This window comes from Meleagris gallopavo, chromosome 4 (assembly GCF_905368555.1).
Source record: "Meleagris gallopavo chromosome 4, MGAL_WU_HG_1.1, whole genome shotgun sequence".
In the NCBI taxonomy this organism is placed as follows: domain Eukaryota; kingdom Metazoa; phylum Chordata; class Aves; order Galliformes; family Phasianidae; genus Meleagris; species Meleagris gallopavo.
In genome coordinates, this window is record NC_139407.1 from 248,279 (window position 1) to 260,951 (window position 12,673).

Here is a 12,673-nt window from a genome sequence, read left to right on the forward strand (position 1 = left end):
TGCCTGAGATAAATAATAACACCTCAGTTATTTTTAATTAGCTGTCTGAAAAATCTGTTACTTATCAGTCTTTTGATATTTTAGATGACTGATAACTTCTTTTGAATTTCCCATGAAAAACTTCCCACAATTCTAGTTGAATATGAGTACAGCAAAGTGAAGATACCTGACAGACTTTATTCTGTATTTATAAGCTTTATTGTTACTGGATTCTTTTATGACCTGATAGTCTTAACTGTGTAAGACAGACCATGAGTTTTCATCCAGTATAGCCTGCACAGGGCACAACTGTCCACTGGCCATTAGACCAATGGGAAATCCGACTTGTGGCCTATTAAACAGTTGTGGTAAGACAGGTGATAGATTCGTTTGTCCCAGTAATAAGCCAGAGCAAGGATGTATGTTGAGATGTCATGTACTGGAAAACATGACTTGAAGAGTTGCAGGCCATTTCAAGAATTAGTCACCTGTTTCTTTTCAGGCCATACCACTCCCGTTCAGCCCTTTCTATACTCCTTTTCCCTCCCTCACCATGCAGTACCACAGGAGCAGCAGATTTTCACTTAATGGCCGCCTATTTGAATTGAACACAGAGATGTACTCTTGGTTCAGTTAACCAATGTTTGAACTTAAATGATATATCTTACATATTTACCTGAAACGTGAAATGTCTGTCTGCATACTGGTGAGCGTAAACAGCCTGATGACCTTAACAGTGCTGAATCATCTAGATTCTGAGTAGGGACCCTGTTTTGTTATGCTTTTGGAATTAGAGAGGGAATGTGTTTTTTATTACTGCAGAAAGACCAAGGCTGCTGCAGAAGCCCTGGAGCAGACTGTTTAGGTGATTTAGTGGCAGGTCTATCTATCCATAAATTACCTCTCCAGCAGCAAGGCTTATTAAAGAATGCCTGGAGAGAGTTAACAAGGGTCAGCTACAAGGAACAAAAACAAATGAAGAGATGTAAGAAGTGTGTCATCTTCGCAATGAATGAATTATATTGCTAATGAGAACAGAGCATCCTCTGTGTCTGGCGTGACTGAATGGAACAAAAATGTTATTTGTTGCAATTTGGTACTAATTGGAAATGATTCTTATTTTTGTAGCATTCTGTAAATCTGTGCAGATAACTGTTGACACTTTGGAGAGTTATGTATAAACTAGGTGATGTTGTCCTTTCTGGTTAGATAGTAAGGGAAAGAGCAGAGAGTAAACTTTGTTTCAAATAGTAGATACATTTACAACTAAATAATTTTCACTCTTATGACTCTCAGCTTTTTCCTGCCACCAGTGTCTTGAGTTATACATCTTCATTCTGCAAAATTAACCTTCAAGCATTTTCCTCACTTCAGGTGTCTTCTGTGGAAAATCCTACTCTATATAGGCTCCTCTTCTGTCACTGACCATCCCCATTTTAACCCAGGAAAAGAGAAAATATCTTCGCCTGTTTTTTTCTGATTAGTTGACCCTCCCTACTATTTTTTGTCATCTGAGCTAAAATTGATTTCCATTTCAAAACGCTTTCTGTCCTTTGTGGGTGCTAGAGAAGAGGATGATTTTCTTACCTCTCTCACCTTCTTAGCACTTGTCAGTTCTTTGTATTTTCCTGCTTAGGCCACAGCTGGTCCTTTAAGAACACTGTTGGACCTTGTGGCAAAGCTGCGTCTGGTTCCAGGACAAACTTAAATGGAGATGGCTATGAAGCCATGCAGATGAAGCATCTTGTGTTTCCCTTAGTCTGTTGGTGCATCAAGGTTGCTGGCAGAATAGCTGTTGATCTGTTCCATCTTTCTGCTGTCTAAAACTGTTATTTGCTGTTGCGGGTAATACAGTTGCTGAGATGTCTGTACAGAGGGCAGTGTCCTGTGATTCTTAGTACTTGTTAGGTTATGAAAGTCAAAGAAAGGTGCATCCATTCTGTCAGGGCTCACTGCTGGTATCATATCAGTGCTTTGCTCTTAACTCAGGATGCACAAGTTGTGCAGGGGGTCCTGGGACCTAAGTGCTGCATGGCATAGAGAAGCAGGAGGCACCTTTTTTCCCATCTTCATTCTGAGGCCTTTATTATAGGGAAGATACAAGACTGGAGACCAGTATTTGCACTTATCTCTTTTTCAGACCTTACAAATATTTTGCTTTTTAAATTATAGAAATGCTGCTAATTTTGCAGAACTTGCTTTAAGGATGTAGGCTGGTGCTGGTATTGCCAGTGAGTTCTTTGTTCTTTTTTTCATTGTCTGATTTCACCTTGTATTCACAACTCAAATTTTCATTAAATTTCAATAATGCAAACACACTGAAATGCTACTTACCAGCTATTTGAAAATGGAGATATAAATGACCCTTGCTACAAGCATTTTTGTCTCAGTAAATATGTTTGCCTTATGCAAATATATAATTCTGTTAAGTATTTCTAAAACAAGAAGGGTAAAAATGAGAACTATAAATGTCCATGCTGAGAAAAGGCAGGAAGGGGAATAGAGAGGGGGAAATAGTGCTGAATGTGGGGGAATGTTGTTGGTAGATCTCCAGTTCCCAGTTTTGTTAATAGGTGAACTAGTAGTAATAGATTAGTAATATTTGATGTGATGCCATAGTAAAGCTTTTGTTTTAACCCTTACAGGTATTTAACCAGGACGGAGAATTCATACTGAAGTTTGGATCAAATGGAGAAGGAAATGGACAATTTAATGCACCAACTGGTGTTGCTGTAGACTCTAATGGAAATATTATTGTAGCAGATTGGGGAAACAGCAGAATACAGGTAGAGATTTATGTATTTCAAAGGTGCTTGATTAGGAAAAGTAATGGATTGTTAACTGGTTGATCAGTAATGCTTTCAGGCTTCCCAAGAAGCAGAACAGCTGCATTAGAAGTGATGTGTAGCCTTTTGTACACTTCACTGCAGGTCTGTCCCCTTTTAAAGTGGTGGTGTCAGAATGTGGACTTTCCCATGTGAGCACTGGCAAGTCTGACGGTTATTGTGATCGAGATTCTTGTCTCCAAGTAGCTTCCCACAAACTATTTGATGACTTAAGAGACTTGCAAAGCGTTCCTGAGATGACAGTAATTTATAATAATCACCATAACAGAAGATTGTCAATATGATGGAAAATATGAAAAAGCAAGTGAACTGTACAGCCCTTGAGGCAAATGTGGCAGATTTTTAGCATCTTTTTTGAATGTTGCAAAAATATTCTACTTTTATATTGAGAGTTGCTTTTTATCTTTTGAGTGTTAATCATGGTCCTTTCTTGGAAAAAAAATGAATCTAGTGAATATCTAAATGTATGCATTAGTTTCACTGAATATAAAAATAAGGGAGCTGCTCATCAGTTGTTCTCAGGAAGCACTGAAAACAATGCAAACAAATTCCTGATTTTCTCTCTGGGTGGAAACTTAAAGAGTTGTTCTAACCACAACAGTAAAATTTGTTAGAAAACAAGATGTTGGTCAAGTTCCCAATTTATTTTGATTTATTCTAGCTGGTTATTTTTTTTTTACCTCATTGAATATATAATTCTTGCCAAAAATCCTGGTAGCCTTGATTAGGTCTTTTTAGTAAGAAAATATATTTGTATAAAAACTTGCCTATTATGAGAATAACAGATCAGATTCTGTCCATGTTTGTTGTAATATATGTCAGCAGTTTCAGAAATAAGAACAATGGTATAACTGGAAGTAGACATTTGTCCACTAGATTTTTTTTTTATTCATAACATTTCTTATGTGCTTTCTCATCTTTAAAGGTTTTTGATGGAAGCGGATCATTTTTATCCTACATTAACACCTCTGCTGACCCACTTTACGGCCCCCAAGGTCTGGCCCTTACTTCAGATGGCCACGTTGTAGTTGCAGACTCTGGAAATCACTGCTTCAAGGTCTATCGATACTTACAGTAACAGTGAGATCTGGAGCTGGATAATTGTCCACCTTTAAGCAAAGACTGGTCCCAGAGATCCAAGGCAGGATATCTCCTACTTTGAGTTCACTTTTAACAATGAAAGAGTCTATTATGAACTTCTTATGTTAATTTCCAAACTTAACCTTGTTTACATAGAAATTGCACCTCTTACGTTCCTCACTGAACTTTTTGTTGTAAGGATTAATACACAGAATCCTCTTTAACTGAATTCATAATGACAATGTGATATTAAAAAAGAACTGCAACTTATGGAACTGCAATTAACTAGTTAGACAACAATAAGAAAAATTTGGGGAAAAATTCCCAAAGCTTTTTGAAGACTGTGAAGGGCAGCTCCCATTCAGAGCTTCCAAATTTGAAGAAGTATCATTGTTACGCATTATTTCACCCTAAGGTGATCCTGGGAATCATTTAGATCTTGTTTTCATGGTAGGTATTACACTTTAAACACTCTTAAGTCGTACTATCTGTAACAAGTAGGTCCTTTTAGTTAAAAAAAAAAAAAAAAGATTAAGTCACACAAAATTGGTCTAGTTCAAACTGTCAGATCTAACTCAGCTCAACATTTAGTGCTATGAGAATCAATGCAAATTTCCTGCTCATGTGGGATTAATGAAGGATTTTTTCATATACCTGTTGTTCACTCTTTCTCTTGCTCTATGTATTGGAAGGACTTGCAGAAACTGTTTCTAAAGCTCTGGAAGAGCTTAACAGTAGTGATACATTAGTGAGAGCTGAATTTCTGCACAACAAAAGACTTTTTGACACCAAACTAGTTCACTGGGATCAGGGTTATTGCAATGTCAACTCAATTAACCTCATGCATGCCACCCCTTCATATATGTTCATTGCCAGATTTCCTTAAGGCAACTAATTGTATTAACAAATATGAAAATGCAGCATCACACAGGACAGAAAGCCAGAGAGGTACCCCAATGGAGGACCTACATTATACAACCGGTGGAACTGTGGTAAACAGAGGTTGTATAGGAAAGCCAAGGGTTACCAAAGCTATTTCTTTATACATGAGAAAAAAATACATTACAAATAAGAATGAATTTGAACCAATTCCTGAAGTCCTTCATCAAAGGGAATTTTGTTAGAGGATAAAATAAAGACTGTGAGATTTATTCTGACTTGTTTGTATGTATGTATGTTTGGCTGACAAAAATTTTAAAAAGTAAAAGTAGGTTATTTCAGCAAACTGGAACATATGGATGCCATTTGACAATGGTAGTACTCTGAAAAATGTCCCTCTTCCTTCCTGCTGGATCTCTTTACTGTGTTCTTTACTGAATTATTAATATATACATTCATATATCAATGAATATTGATATATGATCAATGAAAACTTAAAATCATATGACTCAGTTCTGTTTATAATGTTATTTTTAAGTGTTTGTCTTTTTTAAAGTGGCATTGGCTTTATTCTTAATTCTAAATCCAGTGGTCAAAAGATGAGTTGCTACCATAGCCTAATAGAGATAGAGTGGTGCTCACTCCTCATTTGAGGAGCTGGTGAGTGTGCTGCCAATGCCAAAAGTAGTTTGGGAAGTAGTGAGTTTCTTTTCTAATTTTTAAAACCTTGAAACAAAAGGGCATCGGGTCAGTAATAGGAGAGTGTTTTAAGCATATTTGCAAAAATGAAAGAAACCTTTGTTAAATTAATTGTTACAAATATTAGACTTATTTCTAAAAAGGTTAAGATTGTTTCAACAAATTTAAGAAAAAAAAAATGTTTGTTTTTTTTTTTTGTAAAGATGCATTTTACTTGTAAAAATGCAGACCTCCAAATTCTTAAATGTAGTGTTTGTCTACTCTTTTTAATCACTGTTTCTTCTTCTCATTTTTCTTTCCAATTTACAAACACACAAAGATCCCTTTTCTTATTTCATTGGAACAAGTATTTTGTGTATAAGGTTTGAGATTTGAACTTATATATACTGCAGCCAAGAAACTGGTGGTAACATTTTTGAAATGTTAAAAATGAAGTTTGTTCTTACCAAAAGAAAAATAATAACCTTTGCTTAAACTGAGTTTGTCCTAAAATGCTGAAGATGAGTTACCTCAGATATTATATAGTAAGATGTCCTATCAAAATTTAACAAAGTTGTAAATCAAATTTTATGATGATCAATTAATTTTATTCTAAGTGTCCTTATAAACAACCTGACGATTTCTAGCACTGGAATGCCTTTCAATGGCTAATTTATCAATGAACAAACGTATGTAGCATTTTAAATGCATTCTTTAGTGAAGAGGTTCTTTGAGATAAAAAGTAAATGAGAAGTGTACTATTGCCATCAGTTATGACAATGCTAGCAAGATTTAGTTCAAAAATTGAATTTTTGTAGTAACATTTTACTAAACATACATGCTTTCCACTGAAGAAACATTGCCAAATCCTCCATTGCCAGATACTATGAGAATCGCAGAAATCAGACCCTAACCTCTATATCAAAATGTACACTTAAGATTATACTAATCCATGAATCCATTTTTCTGCAAATGATTTTCTGTTCATTCGGCTCAGTATTGTTTATCAGGATTTTATGTAACCTCTGTCAGCCCATTGCATGTCTGTATGAAACATGGAATTCTGCATGCAACTCCCTTGCTACCATGTTAACAGATATTAGGAGTGATGTGGATGTTTTCTTAAGATTGAATAGTCTTTATTGAGGCTTCAGACACCACCAGAGCAACCCTTAAGGCACCTGAAAAAACGGCACTCATTTGGATTTCCTTCTGATAGATAACAAATGCTGCCAATTTGTGGCATGGGGTATTTTGTTTCCAAAGGCTGACCTTATCTTCCTGGAACAGGAAATTGAGAAACATGTTGCTTTGGCAGTGTGCTTTTGAAATCAGCTCAGCTAAAATGCTTGACTTACCAGTGTTACAAAGAACAACCAAAGCAGAAATTCTCTTCTAAAAAAAACCTGGCAGATTCTTTTCTCATTCAGTTAAGTAAACATCAAAATTGCACTACTTGATTTACTGAGTTGATAGCATTTATTAAAAGCTTATAGGCATTCTGCCGCCAGATTTCAGATGTAACCAGAAATGTTGCTTCAACTTCCCTGGAATGCTAAGTGACTAGAAGCGTAGCACGAATGACAAAAGTGTGTGCTTCATTTAACTAATTTTCAACTCAAAAGTAAACTCAAAAGGTTATCGATTCTTATGTAATTTGGAGTATTTTAGGACAAACTGGCTAACTGTATTTTCATTATTTTGTGACCAGAATAAAGAAGTATGTTCACATAAATCCACTATAAATAGGGGATTCTTATATTGGTTAAAATAGCAGCAATGTGGCTGTGTAAGAAAAGGAAAATGGCTTGAGGCAAAGCATTTGTCTCATGTAGATGGAGAGTTATTTATTAGTAAATGCTCTTCTGGTTCTGTAAAAGCTAGAGGGTTTTCAATTTTACATCAGTTTTTTTTTTTTTTTTTTACAGTTAAGGATCTAGTGTTGCCATAATGAGGACTGTAAGTGCCCAATATGTTGTGTTTGTTATGAAGAAATGACTTCCAGCTGTGGATGACAGCTAGTTGTGAAATCATGATGTACATTGGCAATTTTCTTGAATAACTGTGGGCAGGGATTGTTTTGGGCTGTTGGTGGAGAGTATGAGAAAGGTATTTGTGCTATGGGGTAGGAAGGTTCCTCACTGGTTGTGTTCTTTCTGATGAATGTACAGCACTTTGGTTGATGTCTGTGAGCAACACGGCCTTAGCCTTGACACTTTTTGCTTTGGCTTTATGACATGGGAATGTTCCCTAAGCTGCACAGCGTATGGCAGTATCCCCACATTAGAAATCTCTACCAGTTGATACACTGCAGCTTTCTGGTTCCAAGACTCTATCTTTCCTCTTCATTTTTAAAAGTTTTTTTGTACATTCCATCTTTTTAAGTAAGTTTCATATGTTTTGTGTACATGTAAGTCTTGCACTCTCTTGAAAGTTATGATGAAGTATTATTCTCACTTGTTTTTGTTTCATTGTTTTACTTTCTTTTTAAATCTCTTTGAGGCTAAATACAAACTTTGTCTCCTTAACACCAAGTATGAAAGATGCACATCAAAGTGTTTGTGTGTGTGTGTGTGTATGTGTGTGTATAGTTTTAGCTTCCTGTGTGCCACGGCATTCTTAATGCTTTAGCCGATGATAAAAAGTACTCTGTCTTGGAAATGTAGGAAACCAGTCAAATATGTACCTTTACCACGCACAAAAATTTCAAATAATAAAGCTCGTTTCCTCTGTTATTTTTGAGAATTTATTTTTCACGTGTTTCATACTCTCTGTCCTTGAAAATATCTCCATAATGCATCAAGATGGCTAATTTTTTGAAAACTAAATAAGTACAGCATAGGTCACAAGCCAAAAAAAACCCTGCAATTGCTTCATGGGTGTTTAGCTTCAATGTAAAAGGGAAAGAGGGACCTGGTCCTTCTTGGGAAGAAGGTGGAGAGATGGGATGGGCTTACTTGTCCTCCATGTTCCTTTTGAAGTTCAATAATCAAAATGAATATTTTCATAGATGATGGTGAGATTATGAGTTCCACTTTTATCATGGAAGTATATAGTGCCTTTCAGCTATGCAGTGCTACAATGGTTCCATGGTCTGCTTCAGAAAACCAAATGTCAATTGTTGTAGAACACAAAATAGAGGACTTAGTTCACTCCAACTCTTTTTCTGAAAAAGCAAGACTTGAATCATGCTAACTTTCTTTTTAGATAGCACACATATTTTCTTTGTCACTGGTGAGCTCTCTAATCCTGAATTCTTCGAGAAATTAATGTGAGCTCTCACTGACTGATCAGAAATGTCTTCTGTCCCCTGGATTATTACAGCAAAGATTCTCTGCATGCAGGCAACCAAGATGTTGAGAGTAGAGAATGCTGCTCTTTACCAGGAAGCCTGCGCAGTAAATGGCCAGCTTCCTCTTTGGCCTTTCTCTGGTACTTCAATTCTGTGCAGAGTGCTCATGATCTTCTAGAATATCTGCAGACAGCAATACAAAATCACAAATGCGAAACAGTGTCAGGAAGACTAAAGCTGAAACGATTAATAGCAGCTCCCTCTTTAGATTTGCAACCACTTACATACAGTTTCAAATTCAAAAGCATTTTATTGTTCCTTAGGCTAAAGTTCTCTTTCACATCCAGCTGCACTGCTGTCAACGGTTTACGGGCTGGTTTGGCCCAGATCCGTGACTAGCAGGGCAGAGGGATTTCACAAAATCTGCACCTCTGGAAAAGGGAAACAGGGGACTCCAAAATAATTAACAACATTGGCAACAATCTGAGGAGAAACAAACTAATTTACTAAATACTCTTCCTTGATGGCCCAAGGTCTCATGGGCACACCGAGCTAGAAATAATTCACCCTTGATTTGCCAACCAAGCCTATTTGAGCCACCTTAATTTTGGCAGTTTGATCTACCTGATGGTTATTTTGTTGTTCTTCAGTAGCCCAACTCTTGGGCACATGAGCACCTACATGGCGCACCTTTACAACCATATTCTTTATTCGGGCAGCAATATCTTTCCACAGTTCAGCAGCCCAAATAGGTTTACTTCTTTGCCAGTTACTTTGCTCCCACTGCTGTAACCACCCCCATAGAGCATTTTGCCACCATCCATAAGTCAGTGTAAAGATAAAGCACTGGCCACCTTTCCTGTTCTGCAACATCTAAAGCCAGCTGGACAGCCTTTACCTCTGCAAATTGGCTCGATTCTCCTTTACCTTCAGTGGCCTCTGCAACTTGTCGTGTCGGGCTCCACACAGCAGCTTTACATCTGTGATGCTTCCCTACAATATGACACGATCCATTTGTAAATAGGGCAAATTTCATTTTCTGGTAGTTCATTGTATGGTGGGGCCTCTTTAGCTTGTGATACTTCTTTTGCTGGTAATGTTCCAAACTTTTTACCTTCAGGCCAGTCCATGATCACCTCAAGGATTCCTGGACGGCTGAGGATCCCCATCTGAGCTCGCTGCGTAGTCAGCGCAATCCACTTACTCCAAGTGGCACAATGATGTGTAGAAGGAACCTTTCCCTTGAACATACAGTTTAGCACTGGCAGTCGAGATGCTAGAAGGAGCTGTATTTCAGTACCGATTACTTCGGAAGCAGCCTGAACCCCTTTATATGCAGCTAAGATTTCCTTTTCAGTTGGACTGTAGCAGACTGTCTTCAGACACTCTGTAGGCTCGACTCCAGAATCCCAGGGGTCAGTCTCAGGTATCTCCTGAGGCTCTTTGCCACAAACTCCAAGTGGGACCTTTCTCTCCAGCAGCAGTGTAAAGGAAGTTCTTTACATCCTGTCCCATCCATACTGGCCCCAGGGCCACGACACGGGCTATCTCTTGCTTAATCTGCCCAAAAGCCTGCTGCTGCTCAGGATCCCACGCAAAATCATTCTTCTTCTGCATCACCTGATAAAGGGGTCTTACAGTGAGGCTGTAGTTTGGAACATACATTCTCCAAAAACCCACTACGCCCAGAAAAAGATTGTGTCTCTCTCTTGCTAGTGGGTGGAGACATGGCAGTGATTTTGTCAATCACATCTGTCGGGATGTGATGATGTGCATCTTGTCACTTTATACCCAGGAACTGAATTTCCTGGGCAGGTCCCTTCACTTTGTTTTGCTTAATAGCAAAACCAGCATGCAGAAGGATCTGGATTATTTGCTCTCCTTTCTTAAAAACTTTCTTTGCTGTGTTGCCCCAGACAATAATGTCATCAACATATTGCTCAGGAGGACCTCCCTGTTCCAGTGCAGCTTGGATCAATCCATGGCAAATGGTTGGGCTATGTTTCCATCCCTGGGGCAAATGATTCCACGTATACTGAACATCCCTCCAGGTGAAAGCAAACTGTAGCTCCATTCTGTGGCCGAAGGAATGGAGAAAAAGGCATTAGCAATGTCAGTGCTGGCATACCATTTGGCTGCTTTTGACTCCAGTTCATATTGGATTTCTAACATGTCCAGCACAGCAGCACTCAGTGGGGGTGTGACTTCATTCAGGCCACGGTAGTCTACCACCAGCCTCCATTCTCCACTGGCTTTTCTCACTGGCCATATGGAACTGTTAAAAGGCGAGTAGTTTTGCTTATCACTCCCTGACTCTCTAGCTGACAAATCAGCTTATGAATGGGGAGCAAGGAATCCCTGTTGGTGCGGTACTACTGTCTGTGCATCGTTTTTGTGGCAATCGGTACCTGTTGCTCTTTCACTCGTAGCAACCCCACAACAGACGGATCTTCTAATAGGCCATACAAAACAGACAGCTGCTTAACATCTTCTGTGTCTGCAGCAGCTATTCCAAAGGCTATCAATACCTTTTGGGATCCTTGAAATATCCTCTTCTGAGGTAATCAATACAAAATTTACATGGAGCCTGTGGGCCAGTCACAATAGGGTGCTTTTGCCAGTCTTTACTAGTGAGGCTTATTTTGGCCTCCAACATAGTCAACTCTTGGGAACCCCCAGTCACCCCATGAATATAAACTGATTTTGTCCCTCGGTGACTTGAGGGCATTAGAGTGCATTGTGCACCAGTGTCCACCAGTGCTTTATATTTCTGTGGTTCTGATGGCCAGGCCATCTAATCCACACAGTCCAATACACTCTATTATCCCTTTCCCTCCGCCAGCTGGGGGCAGGGACCCTCTATTTGTTACCTCGGTTGTCTGCAGCAAGTGGAACAATTACCTTCTTAGAGAAGTTCACCTTGGTGGTTGATTTGTCTTGTAATTAACAACATCTGCTTCCAGAGGGTGAAGGACCCATTCTGGCATGTACTAATACCTCTGTCAATGGCTGAGTCCCTAGCAATGCCACCCAGTTGGTGAGCTTCTCTACTATCTAACCACACACTGTTGGCCCCATTGTCCCAGCATCGAAGTAACCAGGTGACAATAGGCTCGTTTGGGTGACGTGAAAAGTCTTTTCTCAGACTTCGAATTTCATTCATTTTCAGAGATCGATCAACAATGGTAACGATATCTTGCTCATCTCTTACTCTTTCAGGACTTCTTGTTATCCTCATAGGCGTTGGTGACCACAGTCTTGTTGAGGGCCCCTCCCCTGAACTCAGGGACGCTTTCTCTGGATCTCTGAGCCACTCCTCTGGACTCTTTCCTCCTCTTCTCCTACTGTGACTTCCTCTACTTTAGTCTCCTCCTTTTTCTTCTGTTCTGAGTTGATATTCGTTTCATTTCCTGTCCTCTTACAGGGGGAACTGACAATGATTCTGGTGCCTCCTGTGGTTGATCAGGTTGGTCAGTTCCAATGCTCTCATCCTCCAGCTCGGCTCAGAGTCTGTCTCGTTCAATTATGAGGATATTTAGTTCAGATTTGGGCATGGCTTGATGAGACTGAATTCTGCTCAGTTCCATTTGGAGACTGAATTTTGCGTGCCTGAAGGCATCTCACTCAGTTCGGAGTACATCCCATTTAGACTTGAGGATGTCTCTCTCGGACCGGAGGGCATCTCATTCGGACTGGAGGGTATCTTGTTGAAATCGAAGGTTGTTAGGTTTGGATTGCATGGAATCTCTCTCGATTCGAAGGGCATCTCTCGGATTGGAGGTCTTTTCTCTTGCCTGGGAAACTCTCTCGCTCAGCCTGGAGATTCTTCCTCTCAGCTCAGAGTCTCTACTGGAAACTTTCCTTTTCGCTTGGAGACTCTCACTCATTTTCAGAAACTCTCTCCCTCTCTTGGACAATA

General features: G+C 39.1%; 1 protein-coding gene across 11 annotated transcripts in view; it reads left to right on the forward strand.

The window, feature by feature from the left end:
• TRIM2 (tripartite motif containing 2) overlaps positions 1–8,197 on the forward strand; it is a 67,085-nt gene extending 58,888 nt beyond the window's left edge. For all 11 annotated transcript variants that reach the window (XM_085221950.1, XM_085221949.1, XM_085221954.1 and 8 more), the window contains 2 exons: positions 2,625–2,765; positions 3,751–8,197. In XM_085221950.1, the coding sequence (XP_085078076.1) occupies positions 2,625–2,765; positions 3,751–3,903 (294 nt within the window). In that variant the 3' untranslated portion in view covers positions 3,904–8,197. The remainder of the gene's footprint in view (positions 1–2,624; positions 2,766–3,750) is intronic.
• The last annotated feature ends 4,476 nt before the right edge of the window (positions 8,198–12,673 follow it).